The sequence below is a fragment of the Trichoderma virens genome (assembly GCF_000170995.1).
Source record: "Trichoderma virens Gv29-8 chromosome Unknown TRIVIscaffold_6, whole genome shotgun sequence".
NCBI classification, from domain to species: domain Eukaryota; kingdom Fungi; phylum Ascomycota; class Sordariomycetes; order Hypocreales; family Hypocreaceae; genus Trichoderma; species Trichoderma virens.
Window position 1 is genome coordinate 1,487,790 of NW_014013743.1, and position 26,192 is coordinate 1,513,981.

Consider the following 26,192-nt stretch of genomic DNA (forward strand, 5'->3'; position numbering starts at 1 on the left):
GCCAGGAATTATGGCGAGAACATTCTACGCCTATTGTCGGGACTAGGAGGATTGGCTTTTTATAAGCATCAAGGTCCCATTAATGATGGATTCCATGAATGATGGATATTGAATTTCATATCCCCGTCGTCCATGTAAAGAGTATATCTGTCTACTAGTAGGTACCTATACAGGCCATCTGTAATAATCTACAAGTGCATTAAACCCAATTATAGTACGTACAAGAAGTTGCGCCTCGAGCCCAAAAAATTTCCCACCGTTGGATTGGCCGAGCAAATCAATGGCATACGATGAGTTAGAATCACCATTTACTTGGCACATTGTCCAATTCAAATCAATCATAGAGCAGCAATACCGGATAGTTCCAAGCAAGGGCAATGGCCATGTGAATGTATATGCAGAGAGCTCGGAGATGTTAAATACACTGGCCCTTACAGCCTTACAGTACAACTTACAGCGCCTTTCCCCCACTATATGCCCCTTCTAGGCAGGCGGTCAACTCTCGACCACCCATCAATGCCATCATAAGGTACTAGGTAGACTACCAAATCTCCAAACCAAACCACCAAAGACAAAACGCCAGTATCTTGACCTTCGCACCTCGTCAAGCTCATAATCCCATCCGTAGTGATGAACTGCTCACAGCATCTGCTGCGCAGCCTACGGGCGACCCGCAGCAGCATCGCATCCAAATCCGCTCCCCAATGCGCCCGGACAGCAGCAGCAGCTCGCATCCTCCCGCCCCGGGCCGTCCACAGCAGACGCATATCGTCGACCGTCTTCCGATCCAACAAGCAGCCGGCTGCTGAGGACCCGAATTTCGTATCTATTGTCGATCTGCAGCCGCAGACGGTTCGCGCGGGCAAGCGGCATGGCGCGGGCATCATCCTCCTCGGTTCGTATAATCTACTTCAAGTATATGCACGATATATATATATATGTATATCAATACCTTGTGTATAAGTGCATTCTTGTAAATCTATACCTATAATATGGCAGCTTCCGTTGACATCTTTTTTTCAATTGCAACAGCCCTCATCCCAATAACCGCCTTCGTCCTGGGCACATGGCAAGTCCAGCGCCTCGACTGGAAAACGAGGCTCATCGCGAAATTCGAAGACCGTCTCATCCGCGACCCCCTCCCCCTGCCGCCTCACATCGACCCCTCCGTCGTCAACGAGTTCGACTACCGCCGCGTCCTCGCCACGGGCCGCTTCCGCCACGACCAGGAGATGCTCGTCGGCCCGCGGATGCGCGACGGCCAGGACGGCTTCATGGTCATCACGCCGCTGGAGCGCAAGGACGGCTCGACGATCCTCGTCAACCGCGGCTGGATCAGCAAGAAGCACCGCAGCCAGAAGACGAGGCCCGACAGCTTGGTGCAGGGCACCGTCACGGTCGAGGGGCTGCTGCGCGAGCCCTGGAAGAAGAACATGTTCACACCAGAGAACAGACCAGACAAGGGCGAATTCTACTTTCCCGACGTCCACCAGATGGCTGCTTTGACGGGCAGCCAACCGGTGTGGATAGAGGCTACCATGGGTAAGTGACTTGTCTCTTTGTCTTGCCTACCAGATTGTGCTCTACCTACGTGATGCTGCCAAAATGATCAAAATGATCCCAATTCCAAGCATCTCCAAAAGCAAATTCCAAAAGATATCCCTCCAAGCGCTCCAAGCGCTCCAAAAACAAACTATCCCAGGCTATCCCAAGCTTTCCCAAGCATCCCAAATTCACCCTTTCCTCCGTAAGATCCATGTCCATATCAATATCCGTATCCGTATCCCTTGAACAGTCCATCGCTAAAACGAGACAAAAATTAATGCTTGCAGAACCCGAGTTTATGCGCATGATGGACTATGAGGCCCGCGGAGTCCCCTTTGGACGACCCGCAGAGGTCAACCTGAGGAACAACCACGCCCAGTACATCTTTACATGGTAAGTAAAAGCATCAATATTCCTCCACCTGTCTATCTGCACACAACACAAGAATCAAAAACAACGCCAGTCTTGGCTTGCAATCAAATCAGTCTCCAAGTCCCCTAACGCATCGTCTCTGCAGGTACGGGCTAAGCATTGCCACGTCAATCATGCTTTACATGGTGCTCAAAAAGCCGCCGTCCAACGTTGCCCGCCGGGTTCGGGCCAGCGGGCACATGTAAAGGGGGGAAAACCAATCAAAATAAGCATATAATGAAAAACAAGAGAGAGTGTGGTGGAGAAAGAAAAACAAGAGCAAGAGGAGAGCAGTGAAAAACGGAAAAAAGGAAGAAGCCCATGGCCAAAGATGATTGGGTACAAATGGCTATACAGGTTTGAGGGGGAGAAAACACTATTACTCATCCTCTTCTTCTTCTTCTTCCTCTTCATCCTCGTCCTCTGGATAGACCAACTCTTCTTCTTCATCGTCTTCATTCTCTTCATCCTCTTCTTCTTCTTCTTCTTCTCCTCTCTTTCGCTTCATGCCGCCATCGTCATGGATCGCGTACATAGCAGGAGGGTTTTGCGTAGCATGGGCGGCATACATGCCAGGACGAGCTACGGGAGTAGCACTTCTCAGCGACTGCAGGAGCTCGCGCGGAAGATTGTGATTCGCCAGGTTGAAGAGAGAGATACTTGGGGTGAGAAGGCGTTGTCTATTGTGTACAATATATCGTAAGCATGGGTAGAAAAGGGGGGTTTAACGTAGATGTAAGAATAAGGGGAATGAAAAGGAGGAATAGAGCGGAAAGAGCGGAAAGAGACAAAAAAAACTCACCTATTCATCAAGGCAATGACATCGCGCTCTTCAACGGTCCTTCGACCAGCGTGGTTGGCGTAGGCACCCAGATCATCGCCAAGTTGCTGAAAGAACCAATCCGAAGCCTGCGTCAAGGCGCCCATGGTGTCGGCGGCGACTCTTTGGTTGGTCAATCCGGCCGATTGCATCGCGGAATTAGTAACCTGCCTGATGAAGGCGGGCGGCAGCTGCGGATACTCAATGTTGTGCTTGGAGACCCTGGTCTTGGAGGTCTTGGCCCTCTTCTTCTTCCTAGGCCGGCCATGAGGGTATCCAATGATGTCGTCGTTGGGCTTCTCCGGCTCGAGCCCAAGCGTCTCATAGTCAATCTTGGTGATGGCCTCCATTTCGGCGTCTCCCAGACCGTCAACGGACCCAAAGTCGCCAATGTCGGGAAACTCGTAATCTGTTGGCTGCGCCTTCGTCTTGTGGGTTTCTGCGGCTTCTTCTGCGGTTTTTTCTGTAACTTCTGCGACTTCTGAGGCTTCTGCGGCTTCTGTGGTTTCTGCAATTTCTGCCTGCCTCTTTTCGTTCATGATCTCAATGTCATCCTCAACGGGATTGGGAGCATTGAGGACACTGTGAATGTCATCAACGACGGGAGACCTCATGTAGAAGGTGGTTTGGTCATTGTCACTCAGGCCAAACGGCATGTCAAGGCTGAAGTCGCTTTCGCGAAAACCAGGAGGTTGACTTACAAGTTGCGTTAGTATTTTCGCTCCATCAGACAAGCCATTGGGTTGGGAGGGGAAAGGCAAGCACATACCGTGTATCCGCAATCTCGGGATCCAGAGGAGCAGGGGGGGCAATCTCAATCGTTCTGCCAAAGCCATCCGACCCGGTGTAGTCTCCGTAAATGGCATCCCACATGATGTCGTCCACGGGGCCCGAGAAATAGCTAAAGCTGCGCCTTGGAGGACCCTCGCTGGTAGCCCGACGAGGCAGCTCAACAGACTGAACAGTCAGGTTTCCGTCATCGAGGATCGACGATTGGGGGGGTTGCAAGTCGTCCGAGGAGCCCTCATCAATGGGCAGAGACAGACGAGGCCTATCAATTGGCAGCTCGTCATCATCGCGCCAGCCACTGCCGCTGGACTCTCCGTTGCCGGCGCCATTAGGTGAGGGTTTGTCCGGGGAAGAAGACGAGGCAATCACATGGCTGGTTGGAGCCAGGGCGCGGCCAAGATGGCGCAGGATCGACATGGGCGTCTCCCGCTGCTCTCTGAAGCTCTGGCGACGGGAGCGGCCTGGGGTGAACATGGCATTGCGACGCTGGTCAAGTGCTCTGCGAGCAGCCACGGCATGGGGGGTTGGGGCAGCCGGCGTGTTAATGGTTGAGTGAGGATAGTGAGGATTCTGAAAGTAACGCTCCGAGGGCGTATGAATGGACAGGCGAGTGGACGTGGGCTCAACGCTCCTGGTACGGCGACGAGGCGTGTGAACGGGCACGTCGTCGTTGTACCTGCCCATGTCCAACATCTCGAGATCCATGGTTGCAACACTCGAGGGAGGAGAGGGGGAAGTGGAAGGGGGAGGATAGGGCGAGGGCTCTGAGTCTTCAGGCGAGGGTTCGCGTTCAGTTTCGTTTGGGGGTCTGAATCTCTCTTGGTACTCGATAAACTGTCGACGCCAGTAGTTGAAAGGAGGGCCTTCTGGATGAAAGTCAAAGAAGTAACTTTCAGGTTCAAAGTCTAGATTCAGCGACATGTAGCGGTTGAAGACGAGATTTGCAAACAGGTGCCAAAGAGTAAGAATGAAGGAATCCTGCCTCTGCAACAACAACAACAACAACAACAACAACTCTTGAGTTGCTGCTATAATAGAGACAAGAGACAGACCGAATCGCGGATGCGCGGCTGGAGGTTGATTTGGCGATGTGAATGCGACGGGATTGCGGGATTGGCCCGTTTTATAGACGAATCCTTTTGTTGATTTTGAAGCGACGAGTTGGAAGGCGAGTTGGTTTAATTAACTTTGCTTAGGGGTCAGGGCACACAATGCAATGCAAATGCAAATGCAGACAGGGACTCTGGACAGGGACGCTGGGCGAGGCAACGAAGCTTAGTATGCGGCGATGGGCTGGAGAGCGAGTGAGAGCGTGGGTGAGGAGGATTTGGATAGATTAGATTCCAGCTGTTGTTCAACGCCAGATGCCGCCGCCAGGGATTTTGCCGCATGTACTCGTACTTGTACTTGTACTTGTCCCAGTACAGGCTGCCGTGCGGAGAAAGGGCCGCTCACAGTGGTTTTGGCCTCATCTGGGCGATGTGATTTGCACGTTTTCGCAAGGCCTCAGGCAGTGTAACTGGACCGGGGCGCGTCATGGGTCTGAGGACTGGATACAAGAGGAGCAAAGCAAGAAGATGGACGCGGCAAAGTACAGGATACATGGTGGGTTTAGAGGGTTGCAGCATGCGCTGACTAAGGGCAGAAGAGGGTGGGTGTGGCTTCCCTTATCACATGTGCTGTACTGGACTGTAGAGAGGGGCTGGGTGATTCTTTTTTTTGGTATTGATTACTGTGTCTAGTCTGATTGATTTTGTATATCGCAATCACCACTACTGTTGGATTGTAGTTTATATTAATTGCAATTGTGATTATATTTTGTTGGTCGCAGCAGTTCTGCTCGCTAAAACGCTGGTCTCTCGCTCGCTAAAAAGCTGCTGGTGTGAAGAAGAAACGGAATGGATACATCACTTTTCTTTAGTGGTTTAAGCTTTCGCAGCTTCGGCCAATCACGCAGCGCGGGGGAGTTCCGGTCGTCCCCACCGCTGACAGCAAAATGGGTGTGCCAGCCACTTATCTCCTTGTACCTTGTACCTGGTACACAGACGAAGCACGAAGCACGACAAGCTGCGCCAAAACAGAGTCGCCAGAAAAGCGGTTTGCAGCCTGGAAAGAGTCCCTCCCTCAGACTCAGACTCAGACTTCAGACTCAAGACTCAAGACACCCGCCGCAACAGGGAACTCGTCTTACGCACTGCTACTGCTACCGCTCTTTTCATCAGAAGCTGCATCAGGCAGTGCGACAGACCGCGCGGTACCGGGTACGGCGATAGGCTGGTATTTTTACCGCGACGGCAGTGTTACCGCGACCAAGACGCCACCAGAACAGGCCCCTTGTTTTAGATAAAGAAGCACCACCAAAACGCTTTGGAGAAGCCGAAATGTTGCATAGGCACTTCTAGTACGACTAGGTAACTATACGCTACTGTAGCCATTCCTCCCGACATGCCATGACATGCCATGCCATGAGAAACAGAGAGAGAGGGGAAAGAAAAATGCATCGAATCGAATCTGTCCGCCTGCAGGATGCGCCGCCGCTGCTGCTGCTGCCGCTTCGCTTTGTTTCCTCCTCACGTTACAAAATCTCTCCCTCTTGCTACTATTTCCAGCATCCCTCACTCCAGTCAACTACGGCAATAATCCTCCCCCCCTCACAGACCTTCCCCCCTACACATTGCAGCTGCTGTACACCCTCCACAAGCAACAGAGCGGGTTAGGCGGAGGATTGGACCGGTGAGAAACGTACATATGCAGGCGGCAACCGATGGCGCAGAGCCTTGTCAGTCTTTGCGCGCAAAACCCGGTCGTTGGTGTCGCCCAGTACGAGTATCAGTTACAAGGCGAATTGACACACACTCGCGCTGAGCCGGTGGTCGCGTTTACATGCAGTGCTTTGCGTGATAAGTCGGCGATGCTGTATCACTTTCATGTTCTCACGTCCTGACTGGCTCCAGACGAACGAGCCAGCAATACCAAAATACCAATCGCATCGCACTTTTCCCAGCGTGGGGTGCTCGCGTCGCCTAGTCTCGCAGAAGAGAGGCCTGGAGGAGGAGACGAGAGCATGGCAAAGCATGGCTCCCACGCGTGTCCAATGCAATGCCATGAGCCCCTCCCTTTCCCCCTCTCCTTCGCATTCCTTTTCGCCTCCGTGACGCTTCTCGTGTCCATTCTGCTTGGCTCGGCCCGCACGAGAGGCAAATGGGTTGCATGGCCGGCTGCATGGGAAAACAGAAAAACTTGTCCGCGAGCAAATGAAAATGAACCCACCGGAAATCCACACCGGTCAAAGGCCTGCCTGCATACAATGTACTATCCAACGAGGGCCGTCAAAGAGGGTCGAGTCGAGCGAAGGGCCAGCAAGCGTCCGTCAAGGGAAGCCGCCGCATAGAGCCGGTTCAGGAGCTCTTGATTGCCGGCTCCATGCCTTATCGGTCTCACACGTCTGTGCCGTTCCTGTAGCTATGCGAAGCTGCTGCATGGCTGATTGGTACAGAGCGGATGCCACTGAATGCAGCGGAGAGAAGATGTCAGAAGCAAAGGGGTTGCCGGCATGGCCAGATGCCCCGTTCATGTTATTACCGCTGTGGCATGATGCAACTATCCCCGGCTTGCAACCCGTATGATACTACGAGTACTGCAAACCATGGCTAGTGGCAACAGCAAAGACCAGTCCAGTGATACGAAATCCTCCGGCACGTCGACGGATTCAGGCAAGTATTTCGGAGTAGGTAATAATAGACGGTAGCCCACAATACACGGGTAGATACACACAAACACAAAATCACGGCAAAGGTCACCTTGACGTTGACACATCGAAGCAGTCAATACTCGTTGGTATTTAGAATAATCTAGCAATCTCGTAGAGCGGTCCAGTAGGAGAAAATAAGTCTTCTCCAGACGCTCCTCAAAAATCGACAAGGTCGAACATGATGCTCATCGTCATCACAGGAGGAAACCCCAGCACTTGGTATCAGATCATCCTAGTGATGTCTCGAAAAGTGACTGACTCTTGGTTCTCTTCTTCCTTTCCTTGTCTTCCTTCTCCACATCTCTTTCACGCGACCACTCGGATCGGCCAAAAAGTCTCAAGGCCCAATCGAATCGAACCTCGTAGTTTCCACTGTTCAGAGCAAAAGTAAAAAGTGGATTTTGTCCTCTCAAGCTGCCGTGCCCAGGCTCTGGATATATCGGCCGCGCTCGACATTGGCGTACGAATAGGGCCTAGATTCGGGTGGGAACGTGCCGTCAGCCGCCCACAGGTCAATGAGGTACTGCATGGGCTCCAGCTCGCTGGGCTGCAGCATCTCGAGCGTCGTGGCCGTCAGGATAAAGTGGCTGAAGCAGCTGTTGAGCTGCTTCTCCAGGCTAAGGTGGTAGAAGGGCTCCACGAAGTGATCCCAGTACAGATGGGCGTAGACGCGGAAGATCTGGCGGAATATCAGTTGACACGTGCTGCCGAGCTGCTTGGGAAACCCGCTTCTGGCCCCAAGCCACTCGTCGCCACCTTGCTGAACGACATTGCTCGTGTACTCGGGGTGAATGGCAAACGACACGGTGTCGGGATCTGTAGGGAACAGGGCTGGATCATCAATCTTGCCAGACATCCACCGCTGCATCAGCGTCATGTATTCATACGCTGGCAGCTCCACCGGCTCGTGATTCCTGTTGAGCCAAGTATAGGAGTGGTTCCTGTCACACAGCACGCGCGCGCATGCATTAGCCTAGACGCCCTCCAAAACTCACCGAGGCAGAAGGGCGGCCACTTACTTGCCGGCAGACATCTTGGGACATGTTGTCGGGTTGCAGATGCTTGTGCCATCCTCCTCCTTCTCGTGGAGGACTCGGACAAAGTTCCAGAGATTACGGTAGTGCTCGACCACTGCATGGCTGACTGTCAGAACAAGCACATTCTCTCTCGCTTTCCCAGCCTCTCAGTCTCTCTCTCTCTCGTTCTCCTTCTGTCTCCGTCTCTCTCCCACCCTCTCTCTCTCAAGGTCTTCTTCTCCACGGGCCATGACTTACCCTGGTGTGCCACCCACTCGCCGTGGTCAACCGTCTTTGGCCGAGCACTCAACGTCATAAAGTTTCCCTTCACAATGTGTTTGGCACAGGCCGTATTCAGCCATAGCGGCAAGGGCTGGGGGATGTCGAGGGGCGTGGGAACCACAACATCTATTGACTTGGCGATCGACAGGGACTCGGGCAGAGACACTTTGGGCACTGAATTCGACGCTGAGCTGCTCGACGGATGGTGGTCCGCGGCCGCGACCTTGTGGAGGGACGCTGCAGCCGGAGCTCCAGCTTCAGACGCGGTCGGTGTGGTTGGACTCTTGACAGGAGTCCCTGCCTTGGCAGACGTTCCCCGAATCTGGGCTTTTCTGGTGCCGGAGACGAGACATTGAGTTAGCAAACTTGCGGCTGAAGGAGCACGACACGTAATATCAAACCCCCAAAATGGAAGCACAAGGGACTAAACGGGAAAGGGAGCCGGGGGAAAAGGGCAAAAAAAAAAAAAGCACAGCTTACATTCCAGAGAAGAGGTTGGACATTGTGGTAGCACAGCAGGCGTTGGAGTAAACAGTGTGAGCTCGTGATTATGGCGGGGAGTTTAATGGCAAGGAAAAGAGCCATAGGCCGCTCTCCCCTGAACACAACAGGACGCTAGGCTGCAGGGGGTCTAGAGCACATGAATTAGATAAGCAGCGGCTGCGGAAAGGGGGGCGGGAACAAGGGCCTTAGTTTTCATTCTATCTTCACTATTTTCAATGGCCGATTTCTAGTCTATCCGCTATTGTGAATTAGAGCAAGTTGACGGCAACTCAAATTCAACTTTGCTTGACCATCTTGTAGTGAACTAGTACAAAGTGAGGTTGAAGTGATGTATGATGATTCTACGCTCTCTGTTCTTTGGAAGGCAGGATCTAGGTACCTAGACAGGGCAATCAAATACAGGTTATGTACCGTATGACATGGACCGACCTACCAACTCACCAGGAGGGTAGCACAGCAGCATCACTTCAAGGGACTGCAATCTACGAATCATCTTCCGCAGGATTAGTCTAGGCAGTTTCACCCTCCATATCTCCACCAACTACGAGTACAGAGACTCTTCTTGTTGGGCCTGGGCCTTCTGTATTATCGCACGGACTTGGGCGAATAATACCACTCCGATCGTGAAATCCATGACAGTCTTCTCCCATCGGGCTTCATGCCGGTCAACCACTCTTGGAGCCCCATAATGGCCTGAGGGCGTGTCCGCTCTACGAGAAAACACTCGTCCACATCTAGAGCACGGCCGCCACTGCTCGCTCAAGGCCAGGGTGGGTGAAACATGGCGTTGTTAGCCCATCTAAGGCTCAAAATACGAGGCTGGCTGGCAGGCAGACACACCACACCACGTCTGACGATGGCGATGGGTGAGAACCTGGTTCTCGGAGCGCAGGATGCAACCATCTCGGGTATCAAAGGCCCCGCGATCTTAGTGTCTGCGGCTGAGACTGAGATGCAGCTCGAGACCGGCCAAGGTAACATGTAAGCCCGGAGGCGAAGCTCTCCCTCGATGACTGTGATTGTTCCTTTTGGGGGGGCCGAAATATTTCGGGGGCTGCATGTCTCATTCGTTTGGGCATAGCTGAAGCTGTCACATTGGTTAGCTCTCTCTTCAAGTCCACGGAAATGCTTTTTCTCAGGTGAGCCTGATTTCCTTGACGCGGGTCTCAGTTAACTCGTCAAAGATTTCTGATCAAGTGATCTTATCAAAATGATAGACTCCATGGATCTTGGGCATGTCTCGCCTGTTCCAAAAATGCCTCAGTGTTGAATCAGACTGTCGGCCGATGAAGCGCATGAGTTGAGAATCACATCATCAACCACCTTTTTCTGAAATGTCCGAAGATTTTCGGGTGCATGTTTTGGACCTTATCAACCAGATTTGCTTTTCTTAGACATCTGAAAAATTTCAGGCGCATGTCTCGGTCGAGAGTAATCGCATGATCAGCCCGAGCCTGCTATTTCTGAGATGTCCGAAAATTTTCGGACGATGTATATGTAAAACACCAAGATATCATGACTGAGTCTAGGCATCCCTGCAGCTAGAGGCATCAGCGTCTGAGTTGCTTCTTCTGAGATGTCCGAAATTCTTCGGGCGGCGTGTATCCAGCCCATCAAGATGTCAAAACTCGTTTTTGACATGTCATCTGCCAAGCATCCCCTCCTGTACCAATTTCTTTATTGTAAGATGCCCGAAAATTTTCGGGCGGCGTGTATCTAATCGACCAAGACATCACGACCAAGCCCAGACATCCCGGCTCCTGAATTGCTTTTTGAGGTGTCCGAAAGTTTTCGGGCGGCGTGTGTCCAACACATCGAGACATCAAGACCGTATTTTGACTTGTCAACTGCCAATGTATCCCTCCCTCCCCATACAGTCGAGATGTCAGAGACATCAACTCGTGTATTCGATGTTGCTTTTTTAGGAATCCGAAAATTTTCGGGCGTCGTGTATCTGGCCCGAGGGTATCTTGTGACCTCCTTGTCTTGGATGCGCAATCTGAATCCGCAAACTTAAGCCTACATTCAATCGGCCCGTAGCTAGAGCATTGTCAGAACACATGCTATCAGCTCAGACAAGATTAGCCCAGACCGGCATCTCTGTTATCCGGTAGATCTGAAAGATCCAGAGCCGTATCTCATCGTGATGCCCCATCAGCATATGGCCAACTTGTGCGACACTCCCCTAGGCAGCCAAATGAAGCGTCACCTAGCCATTTTTTTTTCACTGTACATGTCTCATTGAGAAGCCCAGCCGCTCAAGGCAGAAATTGAAGTCGTAATCAGAGCAAATTCGAAGGGCAATGCAACGTCCGAAAGATATCGGGCACCCCTTGTCTCTCCAGAGTCTCCAGTCACACCGACACGTAGTCATTTGGCAGCTGGAAGCGGCAGAAAAGTGAGGAGGCAAGCGCCTTGGCGGGCCTTTTTCTCGATTGATACATCTCGCGAGTATTTGGCCCAAGACAAGGTGCTATAGCTCCTGTTGCGGAGATACGGTGACTGGAGCCGTTGCTGCAGTGACTTGTTACTTTTTTCCGAGTTACACTCCATGATGCCTAGTCGTTCACGAGCTCTGAGAAAGCTTTACCCCTCCTCGAGAATCTCGAATCCAGACACATAAGACATCATCAACGTCATCATGATGTATGCTCAGAGGGTAACTCGAGTGCCCTTCCGTTATTCTTCTGTTATGACAGCGCTCAGATTGACTCTTGGTTCTTGGCATGCTTGGATCCTTGTACGTCCTGTGACTCTGCAACTGACGTGGTATACGAATGTATGTCTCAGCTGATAAATTTCACTTTTTGAGTGATCGTGTCTAGCTGGTTACCTCAGATCGGGGTATCGTCTCCCGAGATCGTCTAGATATGCCGAGACCTAATCTGTGTTTGGATCCAGCGGAGGCTTTGGAAAGGGTGTCCTGCCCCTCCAATCCTCCCCCTTCGCGGCTGAGGCGGCTGTAACAGCGACCCAGGACTGTTCTATCCCGGGGGCATATTCAGATGCGTTGGGATAGTTCATAGCGGCTAACGCTTTCTTTGGGAGGCTGCCCCAAACGGCAGTCCTGCTAGGGCGCTGACGTTGCCCCCATGAGGATATTGCCCAATCCGAGGAGTATAGGGTAGAAGACAATTTGCAGCTATTGCGAAGAAAAGCGAAACGGATGTCCTGCTGGTGTTGATAATAGTAGCCCGAGAGTCAGTCAATGCATGTAAGAGTCTGCTACAGTTGATTGCTAGGCCAGTATTACCAAAGCGATAAAGCTGGAACGATGCTGGAGATTCGTAAATACCTTTGTTGATAGAACGTACAACAAGGGGTTTGACATGCCCGATCCTGAATGTCCTCTCGTGAACTTTGGATGGAATGACAGCATTCATCGATTCCCGTGGCGCTTGCCCATGTGTCACCATTTGCGGTAGCATGAATTGACCCTATACTGTAGTTGTATCTGAAGTGTTCCACCGCATGAAAGACTTGTTGCTTGCCATAAGGCCTTATTCCCAGTTCGTATCCGTTGGCGTAATTGATTCGCTATGGTCCCGGCTCCCCTGAGTGATAATTGAATTCGGGTTGACTCCGTAACCTTGATGATACGTATAGCTGAAATGTCTGTCAGAAGTCAACAGGGGCATAGAAGGCTAGCCAACAAAGCATATTGAGTCGAGAAGCAATCTGCGCTTTCATCATGTCAAGTGCCTGCTCATTGAGGCAAGTCATCGGATCCTTTCCTCAGCCGGAATCCGAAAGGTTCTTCTTCCTCTGACAATAGCGTAGCAGCATCGGCGAGTCTAATTTAAGCACCTCTCAACACAGACGTGACCAGTGCCATCATGCTGCTGGGACGCCAGAAGAACGTTGTTGGCATCAGGCCGGCAACTGGGCCATGCCGCGGAATGTGGCTATTCCTCGTGTAGAGAAATTGGACTCAGTTGGTAGAATCTTGGCTTGAAAGGTCAATGTTGAGTGAAATAGAATGTCAGGTTTCCATGGGATATTATTGCTGATTATGAGGTAGCATGGAAAAGCCAAACTTCTCGATAAAGTCCATACTTTGAGATGATTGACGAATAGAAATTGGAGAGTACCAGTAATCTGATAATCTTCGTGCTGTAATTGAATGATTGGCGGCCTTTGGCGGAAAAGCTTCTTTCAAAGCCGAAAGAGAAACCCAGATTTCGTTGCAAGATGTGATGGAATTTGCATCAAATTGCAATGTCAATCTCGGTCTTGGATACGAGTCTCAAGCTTAGAAGAGACAATAAATTGCCCCATTAGATGCACCGACTCTCAAACGATATCAAGTACGTTGGATAACGTTGGCGTAATCATTGCTTTTGAATTCCTGAAGCTGAAAGCCCTTGTCACTTGAATGCTGGCGCCGTACGTACTCTTTGGCTGGTAAAACCCGGGAGTAACGCAACCAACTTTCGAATTTTGGAATACTTGTGCAACGCAGCACCAGAAATATGTTTCGCAACTTCCTTCATCGAGTTCGAATCCATCGAAGAAACGCTGCCCAAGATAGCACACGCTCTTGGACAGCTGAGCAAAGGCTTATTCGAACGCTATTCCCATGATTGAACAGGACGACGTTGTGCAAGAATGGGCTTTCTCAATGAAGAATTGAGTACGGCTATCTTCGTTTTCTCTCGATTGACACGGATCTTTTGGCCGAGGTTGTTCCCCATGATGGAGAGGACATGCTCGACACTCGTCGCGTGATATGGATTAGGAATCTATTGCAATGGAAATCGCAGAGACGAGTCGGACACTCGCCATACCCCGACGGATGCATGGATTGGACTATGCGGAATACATACAGACTGTTGATAGGAAGATGCTTGGCTGATGGAATCGCCATCGGAGGCCGAACAGCAGCTGCATCGGCTCGCAGAAGAAAGGTCGATAGTCCCGGCATGCCTCAGTTTGATTGCGTTCAAAAGGAGAAATTGAGGTAGAATGATGAATGGTCAGCCATCAGCCTATTCTTGTTCTTGTTCTTGTGCGTGAATCGTTTGACTAAATCTGTGTCGATGTTCTCCCAGGTAGAGTTTTCGTTTTTTTTGCCGTTGGCGGTGAAGATCCAGCAACAGGTACATGTACATGGATTTTCAGCTACTGAAGCATTTGTTGAATGTACATGTGCCTAAGCAACGCCTTCCCAGTATTTCAGTTGGCAATACAGCCTTGCCTAACATTCTTCAGCCTTGCCATCGTCAGTCCTGCAGGTACCTTCGTCTTCATCTTCTCCATATCCGTCACATCCTCAGCCTTCTTCCATAGATTGTCCCTACTACAATCATCTTGTTGAATAGGACAATACCATTGATGTCGGCATTGATTCGGGGCAGCTATTAAAAAAGAGGTAGAGTTGCAACTGAGATCGCTTTGATACGACAAGCAGTCTGGCGCCACATCGTTCAAGCTAATAGTTAATGTGTTTCAGACTTCATATAGCCATGTGGTATCGCATCTATTGTTCTGTCGTTTCCTTTTGGCAACATAAAGTTCGGGGGAAGAGCTGCCTTTGCATCCTCCGAGACTTCAAGGACCAGCCGCAGAGATCACGAAACTGAGCCCTGGACCGCCCCTTCGCAGCCTCCAAGATCCCCTTTAGTTACAGGAGAATCCAACCTAGAAATGCAGATATTCTAGAGCCGCATGACAAGCCCTGCAACGTGTGCTAGCTCCTCGACGTGGCTGCGCTATCCGGTGCTTAGCAACGCAACTCCGTTCGTTTTGGTCTGAAGAATAAGCCACCATCGGATCTAACCTGGACCATGGCGATGGAGGGGAGATTCCTTAGACACGGATTAGGCAAGGAAGATCTGGGGAAGCCGGGCCAGGAGATGTGGATAGATCCAGTGCAAGTGTCTTGTGCATTGAATTGCAGCACGGAAGCTTCAGAGCATCGTCAATGCATTGCCCCTCCAAACCGCAATCCCCTTGTCGACTTTAATCAATCGCACGATATAGCTTCACCTGTTACACCTCGTGGAGAGAAAAACATGTGATACGAGTAATGGAAGCACAAAGACTTGTGGCAGCTAAAACCAACACCCCTTCTTGGCGTGACAAGGCTACGTCAGATCTGGGTTGGATGCGGCGTGTGTTTCAAAATAGCAACCTGGAACAGAGTTGTTACAGAAGTCACCTAGCCAGAGCACCGAACGCCGCGTGAGAATCAAAGAGTTTTCGACTGCAACACCCGTCTTGATTGATTCTGTGCCATCGTTGGCCTCCTATCTGTTGGTTAATGTGGCGAATAAGCGCAGAGGAATGCAATGTATTTTGGTGCTTGTCTTTGTCCGCAGCTCACCAAGTACATGTAGATATTTACCTGCAAAACAAAACCACCTACAACATCCCAGCCGTCGTTCATCTCCGACTCCATAGAGTGCCTCTTCTATGTAATTTGTTGGCGATTCTCTTCACCACCGTAAGCTCATTTCCAGTGCGTCGCTTGGTGATAGGGGCAGGGCTGCCGTCGATATCGAGCACAGGAGACGCAACGGAGTTCTCCGTCCCATGGCTTTGTGCCCGCTACTCAGCATCGCCCACGCGTCAGCAGCTGCAGCACGCACGCACTTCGTATTGTCCATTGGATTTTATGCGAGACCAAGAGCCTACAAGCTACTAATCCAGAGCTTGGATGAGTCTGGCTAGTCCACTGCGCCTAGTTCAAGACGGCCTCTGTTCCCAGCCCACGAACGGGAATCACTCCATCCACAGCCTTCAGTAGTATCAATTAAACCCATAGTCGGTATGCTGCATGCACTGCACTCCTTCTAGAGCTTTTCCGCTGCAATGACATGCACAAATAGAGCTGGATTCCCGTCATATCATAGCCGGCCGCCTTGGCAATCTCGACTTGCGGGCCCTTGCCTTGCAAATGCATCTCGGGTCAGGCGACTTGCTTGACCTTGACCTTGACTCGACAGGGTACGTACCGTGCCGGGGGGGCCTTTTGGGCGGCGGGCTGTTTCTCTCCTCTTCCTCGCCTCTCTCCCCCCACCAACCAACAGCCACACGCAATCAATCTTGATCTTTTGTCGCCAACTTGGACCAAGGTAAGCAGACATTCCATCTGATAGGCATCTGAGTCTTTCAGCCTCGAGTTTGCTCTTGTCCAGTCAATTAAAATCATCCAGATTCACACCTCCTGCACTAGACGGTAAGCCATCTCGTCTGTAACAAATCAAAGTGCCGTGCTCCCTACTTCTCCTTTCACAACCCCATCACACACACGCGCAACAGAGACACGCCACACACCCGCTCACGCAAAAGGAGGCGTTGTTTCTCTTCTACTTCTCTTGTTCCTTTTTCCTGATTCGTCCTGCCCTGTCCCGCCATCCGCCTCTCCTCAAGTTTCACAGCGCCTCGCGAGCTCCCTTGCAGTTCTTGTTGGTGCGGACATCTGATTTGTCCTCCCCCCCTCGAATTCCCTTGCAGACGACGAAACGCGTTCGTAGGTCCGGAGCCTATCGCTCGGTGCCTCCCCCTCGATTCTGTCTCCACCAGCTCCAGTGGCGCTAGCAGATACAAGAATCAACAGGGTGCGAGTGCGTGTAGCACCAGTCGCAGGTGCTTTTTTCCCATTCTCCTAGCACCATCTCCTAGCAGCTCTCAAGCCGAACTAGGCCGGAATCAAGTTAGCAGTGGGTACTTTTTGATTCTGCTACTGCTCCTGTTGCTGCTAAGCTGCTGATATCGCCCTCGACTTGCCCGGTCTCTTGCAGCTTCACCTCCTGCGGCTGAACCCCGTTCCACTGTGTCAACCTGCTTCTGACGTTGATGCAGCCTTGAAACCCTCTCCAGACCGAGACGCCGCCATCATCCCATCTCCGATTCCCGCATCCCATCTCTAGCCAGCCAATCCTCCACCTTCTTCTCATCATCTAATTCTTTGTCCTCCCGTCCCCTCTCGCCAGTTCCATCCCTAACCCATCCTATCCAATACACCGCGCAAAGCCCAGCCCCTCGCCCAATCCAGCCTCCACCGACTCGTTATTTCGATTCTTACCAACCCCTCCAACGCATCAACATCATATCATACCGCCGTGAACTGAACAATCAGAAAAATAGAACCACCGTTAAGCCACAGCCGTATCTTGGGACGAAATGGCGCAAGCTGGAGTTCAATCGTTGAAGGTAATCGCATCCATCTACTCCTCTCCGGCTTTGATTTTTTTTTTACTGACGCCTCCTGTCTCCTTTAGTGTGTCGTGACCGGTGACGGTGCCGTCGGCAAGGTATGTCACATCTTGGTTTCCATGTCCTGTCCTCCAAGCTGGTTTCCATCAACTGACCTACGATTTATAGACGTGTCTGCTCATCTCGTACACGACCAATGCGTTCCCCGGAGAGTACATCCCGACCGTGTTAGTGCCGCCTTTCGATATGTCAAGAAATTTGGGCTTGCGACATGTTGGCTGACTTTGAAATTCTCATGGCAGGTTTGACAACTACTCTGCTAGCGTCATTGTTGATGGCAAGCCAATCAGTCTGGGTCTTTGGGACACTGCAGGCCAGGAAGATTATGATAGACTCCGGCCCTTGTCCTATCCTCAGACTGATGTATTTCTCATCTGTTTCTCCGTTGTGAGCCCGCCTTCATACGACAACGTTGCTGCCAAGGTACGATAGACTCCATCTCCTATTTCTGTCCGACGAGAAGAACCAAATATCTGACAATGACCAGTGGCTCCCTGAAATCACCCACCACTCCTCTGGAACCCCCATCATCCTGGTCGGCACCAAGATCGATCTTCGAGATGACCCTGCTACCAGGGCTACTCTGACCAAGCAACACATGGAGCCTGTCAAGTACGAGAACGTGCTCAACTACGTCAAGGAGGTCAACAAGACGAACAAGATCATTTACAAGTACATTGAGTGTTCTGCCCTTACGCAGCGAAACCTCAAGAGCGTCTTTGACGAGGCTATCCGGTATGTAAACATTGATGGCCCAGGATATGCCTCTAAGCGCTGCTCTTCCATGCCCATGTCCTTACCCACTGCTAACATTTCTTCCCTATCCAGTGCGGTTCTGAATCCCACCCCGCAAGCGTCCAAGACCAAGAAATCCAAGTGTTCCATCCTGTAAAGATTTTCAGCGATGCCAATTTCGTTTTCCCATCTGTAGCATCTTGGGCAGCGAAGGCCTCTGCTAGAATTTCTTTTACGAACGATTTTACAATCTCGAGCCGCCGCCGCCGCCACCGCCGCCGCCGCACGATTATTTTTTTTTTTGGGTCACCTTAGAACGGTGTACATTACAGAAGCTCCTCACCGGGACGTATTTCGATGAACTAGACCGACTTAGCTATTAATGGAGAGCGGAGGACAAGATGAAGCTGAAAGAGGGTCGGGGCTCTGAAAAGGAGATTTCTTTTTTAATGAATATGGCTGTCCTGTGTCTTGAGATTCCCCCCATTTTCCTGGTACTGTTGATAGGGTTGCAGCAAGCCAGAAAATGACATTTGTTGACAGGACGGCAAGATTCTGACGCCATCTCGATGGTCCTAGAAGGTGGAAGATGATGAAAATATTACCGCTCCATGGCGTCTGGCAAATTAACGATTTTTGTTTTGCATTGCGCCCGTCGTTTTCTACATTGCTTGAAAGAACATTTTTTGAAACAAATTTTTTTTTTTGGTCCCTTTTCTTTTTCATTCCTTGACTGATTTTCAATGGTATTTTTGGGTTGCTTTGGTATCTATAGATGGCAGATGCATTGAAGATGGTGCTTGGTATGCATTGTACCGGCATTTAGAGGGCAGTCATTGATGTGTTGGCTCAGCAGCTGGCAGAATGCATATGAAAGACCAAGTTCCGTCCAATTCTATTGGGGGTATCTCTCTTCCAGCTATTTTTGCTCCTTTTCTCCTTGCCTCATATAACCATGCTATACTAATGAGGCGGACTGCGCCGCCGTTTCGTTTTTGATGCTTGATACATTATCGTCACTTTTCCGTGAGGTAACAAAGACAAGGCGGCAGCCGGGGGATTAAATTGAAATAATCAAAGAAAAATAAACAAACGAACAAGGCCGGGCCAGACCAAAGGCGGTTAACAAGCGCAGGAGAAAGCATATGTGAAGAATCCAAGCGACATCATCAACATGGCAGATTACTTAAACAGGTGTCCAAGACCAGGGAGGCGGGCAAGACGGCTTGGGTGGATATCCATCTTGGACGAGGCGTTGGACTTGCCATTGGTTTGGTTCTCCTCCTTGGCCGTCTTCTCCTTTTCGATGCGCTTGGCTCGGTTCTCGTCGAGTTTCTTGTTCTTCTCCATGATCTTGTCCTGGCGGCCCTGGCTCTTTCCGCCTCCTCCAGCACTACAAAGGAAGCATTGTTAGCATTGAATCTCTTCGAACCTGTGATGTGATTTTTGCAGCATGTTAGACTCACGTGAGTTCGACGTTGATTTTCCTCGCAGGGGAGATGCCGTCCTCAAACATGGAGTGGTGGAACTTGTCCAGACACGTCCTCTGGTGCGTCGACGTTGCGAACTCGACAAACGCAATGCCCCTGCAGGCCTTGGGGTCCTCTTTCTTCGTCAGGCATCGCACGGCAATGGGCTTCAGGGTGGCGAAATGCGCCGTGATGGACGCTGCTGTGGCGGAGTAGGGCAGGTTGCCGACAAAGACAATGTTGCGGCCCGGCTTTTGCGCTGAGGACGAGTCGAGGTCGATGGCATCCTCGCCCTGGGGCATGTCCTTGGACGAGGACTTTTCCTTCTTGGACTCCTTCTTGCTGGACTTTTCTTTCTTGTCTTTCTTTTCCTTCTTTTCCTTCTTGTCCTTTGTCTCCTCCTTCTTGGCCTCTGCCTTTCCGTTCGTCTTGGACTCGGCCTTGGACTCAGTCTTGGTCACGGGCTTTCCCTCGTCATCGTCGATATCCATGCCTTCGGGAAGGTCCTGGATGTCCTTGCGCTCTTCTTTCTTCTCTTTCCGGGTCTTGCTGCTGTATTTGGACTTGTCCTTCTTGTCCTTCTTGTCTCCCTTTTCCTTCTTGTCTTTCTTTTCCTTCTTCTTATCCTTCTTGTCTTCCTTGTCCTTCTTGTCCTTCTTGGACTTTCTCACTTCATTGTCTGGTTCGGCATCGTCTTCGCCGCGCTTGCGCTTCTTTGCGGGCGAGTCTTGAGGCACGTCGACGGGCTTGACGTCCTCCGAGGCGGCAGCGGCGCGCTTGGACTTCATGGTGGATGATTCTTGAGTAGAGGATGCCTAGGAAAATCAAAGAAGAAAGAATTGACGTATAGAGTCGCGGTGGATGTAGAAAAGAGCCGGCGCGACTGTTGAAAGCTTGCGACGATAAGAGAGGAAAAAAACTCCAATCGCTCTTATCGCGGCGAGATAGCCTTTCTTTTTTTTTTGGTCGCATTTTTTAGGTGGGGCAAGTGATTATGGCGGGCACAGTACCTGGGAAATAGCAGAGGCGGGCCGCTAAAGGTAGCCTGGAGCGGTCTCAACCATGTCGCTTCCGCTGTGGCGTGCCGTGTGCCGCAAGAACTAAAGCCATGGGCTTCAACACATATAATTAGAGGCTCATGGGATTCTAAGAAAGGCCATATTTACTGTGGTGATGACGGTATAGAATATGTACGGCTGTTTAAGAGAGCCAATACAGTTATCCTACCTAGCATGGCACCAAATGACGTCAAATTGGCAAGATGGAAGCACATCATGTTCTGTTTCGACAGTAGGTGGGTGATGCATCTCAGTCGTGCACCAGAGAGACATCACGAATAAAGGTAACTACAATTTGGGAAATACACGCAGCATCATCCCATGAAACAATCCTAGAATAGCTTAAAGAGCGTATCCAACGCATTAATCCTCCATAAACCTTGTGAGTAACCGGATTCCCCATACTTTTTGCTGCAAAAAGTTGATCAGAACCGTCATTCAATCTGTTCTGCTTGGCCATGCCTGGACATTCATTCTGCCACAGAATCAATTTCGGTCCACCAAATGATGTTATAGCAACGCTCTAGTAAGAACATTAATACTCAGATACATGGGTTAGCAAGGTTTATCCCTACCTTTGCGCGTCCACGTGTTTGGGCAGCCGTGAGATCAAATCCGCAATATCAAGGTACATGCCTTGCATGAGATCCGCCTATCGTACATTCAGTCAAGATCATTAGTAGCAGGAGATCCATCCGGAGCCTCACCGTATCTCGCTCAATAAAAACTCCAATCTCATCGGCGTGATCCATTCTATCGTTGACACCCAAATGCCAGTAGATCCCCCGCCTTCCAGGGACACTAAAGTCGAAATCCGTGAGGGAGCCGACGCTTTGGACGCAGCCGCGTGGACCGGGCATGGATGGAGTGTTGACGACCCCATCATTCTGGAACCAATCTTCCAGGTCGGGTCCCAAGATAACCTTTTGCGCGTCTGTAAGCTGCTGGCCACCCATTGCGTAGACCGTCGACATCATGATTGGTATGACGTCCTTTCGCGGGATGTACTGTCCGGGGCTGGGAAGCACTAGGTTGTATCCAGATTCTTGGAGAATCCGAGTGATTAATGCCTGAGTGACCCATTTGACGAGATCGGAAAATTTAGCTAGAGTTGTGAGAATTGGCCATCCAACGTTTGAGAATGCGTTGATTATATGGTCCGTTAGCTGCCCGAGGATTGGGATGCCTCCCACCACACTCTGCACGAAGAGCTTCAAACTAAAGGGGAAGCTTCTAAATGCGTCCTTGCCCCACGCTGGCCAACTCGTGGGGAAAGGCTCTGTTGCATGAAACGATAGGCTGAAATAGAAGACCTTTGTTGAAGTTTTGATTGTACTTTGGGAGAGAGTATGAACGCCCTCGATACTGTTGTCGTAAAAGCCATTCTTCTTGGAATTGAGCCATCTCCACACGGGGCCGTTGGGTGACTCCAGACGTTCGAGCATTTTCTGGAACGTTTCTCCCGTATTTCTGCAGATGCCCCAGTGATCAAGCTGAAGATCAAAGGATCTCTTATCTGGAGGATAGAAGGAGGCTGTAGCGAAAAGCCTTGCGACCAGTCCGACTGCATCTCCCATTTGGCGCTGCATTCATTAGTCTTGACGCCTTCTTATCCATTTGAGTACATACGTTAATAAAACTCTCAATAACGTCTATGATGGTCGTTCCTCTGTGAGGGGTCCCGAGTGTCGTGACTGAGATGGCCCAGTCATCTCTCCCAGCCTCGTTAAAGTATGTGGGATTCAAAGTCCCGTCGCCATTAGCCATCATGGAAATGAGACAGCGCACAGTGTTTCCCCCCTGAGAATGGCAGACAAAGTGAACTTTATTGTTCCTGTCCCATTTCCAATTGCTATAGCCCGGCGAGTTTGAATACAGGATTGCCCGTCTTCTGCCGGTGGTGTGGGTTTGCTCCGGGCCGCTATTCGGAGCAAAATAATTACCGTAATCAACATCTACGTCGTATTGCTCATCAAGGGAATTCGTCGTCAAGTCGATGGTGCTGAATCTGAACATAATGAGCCAAAAATGCTGAAACACCTGTGTAGTGAGAAACGTACTGCCCAAAAGTAAGCTGCCTGTACAGCTCACAAGCACGTTCATAGTTGCTGGAAATTGGAGCAATCGAAGCAACAATGACTGTGTATCCTTCATTGGCCAAAAGGGTCGCGATGTCGATCTCGCCGCCAAAGTAGTTAATGGCACCGAACAACGGGGCGCCCCAGCCTGTAAAGCCAGGCACTTCGCTGCGTTACTATTTGCGTTGGAGAATACTTGTGAAACATACCAAAGACAATCGGAACCGACTTGTCACCGGTTGCAATCTTCTTTACCTCTTGAGCGAGGTTGTGCAGATTGACAAGCCCGTCCGGGTCATCCAGCCTTGGGGCCATGAGGAAGATGTGCCAAATAGATTACCAAGAGTAATGACGGCCAAGAAAGTAGGCTGGAGGAAACTCTTGAGGCTGGTTTAAGAACAACCTCTTTATGATGGAAGCGGCTGTATCAAGCATGCAGTGACAGGTTGGTGGCAATCCTGTGATATAAATCTGACATGCTATTGCGGTAGATTAGTGGTTAATCACATGTAAAGCATATCTTATAATATGATAGCGCAAGTTTCATTCAGCTGGTGTAAGGTTCATCCAGCTGAGGAATGTGATCTCTTCAGCTGAGGGACACCTCGAGCTAGTCAAATGAGAGAAGGCGAGGACGAGGAGAAGGCGGGATGCCGCGCGCTTTGAGTTTCAAAAGCAGTCAGCCGCCCTACTAACCTTAATCAAATAAAGTAATCTCTGTGGCGTACCCCTTTGAAGATGGACATATTTCACGAAATCACATGGTATCAGTTTAGGTGCTTCAGCTGAAGTGTTTTGACACCGAGCTAACGTCAGCCACCATATGCTAGACGCGTGAAGCACTGAGAAGCGGGCGTGAGCGCTCTCGACAAGACATCGGTATACCGAAAGCCTCAAGCTCTGCATACTTTCTCAAGCAGTCTGCACAATATGCTCGAAAAAAACCTTGTCTGTTGAAATGTTAGCATTGGACGGTCGCGTCATATTCTCACAAGATGCTGTTATACTCACTGACCGGCAAGGGCTGCCGCTGGCTGTCAGCTCCATACAGTAAAATTTTGAATGCCCAGTCTGCCGTCTCGCTCTTCATTTCTCCATCAGCGCCCGAGTTCCCGCCGGAAATTGTTCAATCCGTCATGTATGTGGAGTGTCCTGTCATCGACAGGCACGGCGGTGCGACCATCGTCTCTGCGTTGTCGACACCAATGGTCCGAATCCAAGAGAAAGCTGGTGTGGATAGAAGGAATCTGTTACTCTTGGTCAGAATACAAGATGACAGGTGACAGGTGTGAGAAGCATGCTCTCCTACATCGTACCTCCTTGAGTTTCTTGCAGGCTTCTAGCATCTCAGGAAGCGCGAGTTCTGTGATCGCCCGTCAATGTGAGTAGCATTTGTCGGATAAATACAAGCCAATTATTTGAGTGCACTGTGCGTAAGTAGTTTAAGTTAGCAATTAATACTCTCTCACAGAAGGTTTGGGGAAAGATGGACATGATACGGCCCCTTTGGCCGTGGACATCGTTCGGAGCTTCTAGCGGGGCCTGTTCAAACCATGAATCGCTGGAGCTTTAACTTCTGCCTCACAGGCTATTAATACTATGGTTATCTACGGAGTACAACTTGAGGGATTGTTTGGCCGGTTATATGATAGGCCGTACTATGGGGTTCATGGTGTGAGGATAATGGCTGAAATCATGGCTGCTGAATGCGTCTTTCATTCTCCTGGAACGGTCTGTGACGGAAACACTTTCACCCTTTCACACAGCAAACCTCGACGAGACGTCGATGATATAAAGGCATTGGATGAAAACCGCAGCATGCCATCAACCAAAAATTCATACATGAAGCTTCATTTTCATCCAAAATGAGCGAAACTCTCCGGCATGCTCCGAAACGGGACATACTGCTGATGATGACCCGTAGGAAGCACACACTGCAAGATAGGTACATGCCTAGTACGAGTATAGTAGCCACAGTCCCACAACCAAGATTAGTGTGTGGAAAGAAGCTTTACAGTAAAAAGGCGGACGCTCCTCGGCCCCTGCTGTGGAAAATGAATGCGCTACGTATTCATTGGTCGCTAGCTCGCTTCTTGTGACACCGCGTCAACGCCACCCGCTTCCTTATTTTTTCCAGAGGCAAGAACAGAACAATGTTGAATGTTGAGGTACCAGGTATTCAGTGTTGACCTTGATACCGAGGTATTTCCATCTCAGAAAGACGACAACGATTCACCTGCACCGGATTTATTTCGTTATGTCAACATCTACCAGTCTACGGCATGCCTGCAAATTGCTTGGATGCCACCGCAAAGGCTCGTCCAAGTCATATTTCCTCCAAAGACTCTTGATAGTCCATTTCGACTCCATTGGCGTCTCATTCTGCTGTACAAAGGGTGTCTCAACTACTCCGTACTGCCAAGTAATAGGTACTATTTGCTTTGCATTTGGTATTACCTCATAGTTCTCGCACTTGCTTCCATGTGCTCAATTCATGTCTGGGCAAGAGCGTCTCGGAGAGAATCCGCGCCTCCGTCAGAGATAAGCCGCCGCCACTCATTGGCCGAACGCCGAGCTTTCAGCGTCATGCCACCAAAATCAGCAATTTTTCCTCTTGTTCCTGCCACTCGCCCGTGCGGGGAAACGGCGGTCTCCTTTCCTTGGGGGCAGGAGTCGGAGTCGACTTGCCATGGTCAGCAGCAATCTAGCGAGGCATGACGGGGCGTTCTTACCCCACGGATTTTTCTTAGGCCGCTACCCCGCAAGTTACAGGGGTGGCGAAAGCCAATCGACGGCCCTGAGTTAGCGAATTAGGCGGTGTTTAGGGCAGCCTAGAACCTCTGAGTGCCCTGTAGAAGCCCTGGTTCCGAATCTTTCGTGTGGAGATGATCGCAAGGTTGCTTCAATCCCCAACCCAATCTGCATACATGTAATCTTGTCATAGGCCTTTTGTGATCCCGTCGGGTTTTTACGCATCAATTCGATATCCCTCCATTGGGTGCCGTATATGCGAGTCAGTCAGCAACCATCCTTTTTTGTCTTGTCTGTGGAGTACTGATTCAAGGGCAGGACTTGTGCAGTCAGACACTCTCCAGTAGCTTCAGCCCCAGACTTCGGGACTTGATCGACAGCGTCTACTGGCCTTACCATTCCCGATTGATCAGTTTCCCGCTTCACATGGCGCCATAGAAGAGTGCCGCTCCACCGAAGAGACAACAAGCTTGACGCCAGTGATCTTCGGATGCTGTGAGTCCATGTAAATCCCGAGGCCAACTGCCAGGGTTTGTCCGCGTGCCCAGTCTGTTGCTAACCCATCTGGTGGAGCAGAATGATGAGCGAATGCACCCTCGTGGGTCGCCCCAGAATCACAGGCTCCCCAGCCGCTCTTAGTTTTGTGAGTATAGTATTACTGGCAGACTTGGCAGAGAACAACGGCGGCAGCAACAGGGAACAAGTCAACTCCCAAAGCATGGGCCCTTGGACGGCGGGTTCTTCAAGTACATGTAGGTAGTAC

The 26,192-nt window shown here is 50.6% G+C and overlaps 6 protein-coding genes across 6 annotated transcripts; 2 read left to right on the plus strand and 4 right to left on the minus strand.

The window, feature by feature from the left end:
• Window positions 1-630: 630 nt before the first annotated feature.
• TRIVIDRAFT_29617 (uncharacterized protein) lies at window positions 631-2,162 on the plus strand (the record flags this gene model as incomplete). Its single annotated transcript, XM_014101308.1, has 4 exons — window positions 631-895; window positions 1,033-1,542; window positions 1,833-1,938; window positions 2,063-2,162. The coding sequence occupies 4 exons, from the start codon at window positions 631-633 to the stop codon at window positions 2,160-2,162; spliced, it is 981 nt and encodes a 326-aa protein (XP_013956783.1).
• A 173-nt stretch (window positions 2,163-2,335) lies between these two features.
• TRIVIDRAFT_60583 (uncharacterized protein) lies at window positions 2,336-4,486 on the minus strand (the record flags this gene model as incomplete). Its single annotated transcript, XM_014101309.1, has 3 exons — window positions 2,336-2,636; window positions 2,759-3,472; window positions 3,546-4,486. 3 exons carry the CDS (start codon window positions 4,484-4,486, stop codon window positions 2,336-2,338), a joined length of 1,956 nt encoding a protein of 651 aa, XP_013956784.1.
• Window positions 4,487-7,386: 2,900 nt separating this feature from the next.
• TRIVIDRAFT_81672 (uncharacterized protein) lies at window positions 7,387-9,117 on the minus strand (the record flags this gene model as incomplete). The annotated part of the gene is made up of 4 exons (XM_014101310.1): window positions 7,387-8,257; window positions 8,336-8,447; window positions 8,591-8,805; window positions 9,095-9,117. 4 exons carry the CDS (start codon window positions 9,115-9,117, stop codon window positions 7,726-7,728), a joined length of 882 nt encoding a protein of 293 aa, XP_013956785.1.
• An 8,007-nt stretch (window positions 9,118-17,124) lies between these two features.
• On the plus strand, window positions 17,125-18,724 carry TRIVIDRAFT_81671 (Rac1 small GTPase; the record flags this gene model as incomplete). The annotated part of the gene is made up of 6 exons (XM_014101311.1): window positions 17,125-17,275; window positions 17,344-17,376; window positions 17,447-17,505; window positions 17,581-17,761; window positions 17,826-18,073; window positions 18,167-18,724. The coding sequence occupies 6 exons, from the start codon at window positions 17,246-17,248 to the stop codon at window positions 18,228-18,230; spliced, it is 615 nt and encodes a 204-aa protein (XP_013956786.1).
• A 621-nt stretch (window positions 18,725-19,345) lies between these two features.
• TRIVIDRAFT_138640 (uncharacterized protein) lies at window positions 19,346-19,799 on the minus strand (the record flags this gene model as incomplete). Its single annotated transcript, XM_014101312.1, has 2 exons — window positions 19,346-19,466; window positions 19,540-19,799. Coding segments are annotated over 2 exons (381 nt in total), but the record flags the coding sequence as incomplete, so codon positions are not given.
• Window positions 19,800-21,171: 1,372 nt separating this feature from the next.
• Window positions 21,172-22,993, minus strand: TRIVIDRAFT_60579 (uncharacterized protein; the record flags this gene model as incomplete). Its single annotated transcript, XM_014101313.1, has 5 exons — window positions 21,172-21,252; window positions 21,308-22,183; window positions 22,230-22,608; window positions 22,661-22,826; window positions 22,888-22,993. The coding sequence occupies 5 exons, from the start codon at window positions 22,991-22,993 to the stop codon at window positions 21,172-21,174; spliced, it is 1,608 nt and encodes a 535-aa protein (XP_013956788.1).
• Window positions 22,994-26,192: the final 3,199 nt, after the last annotated feature.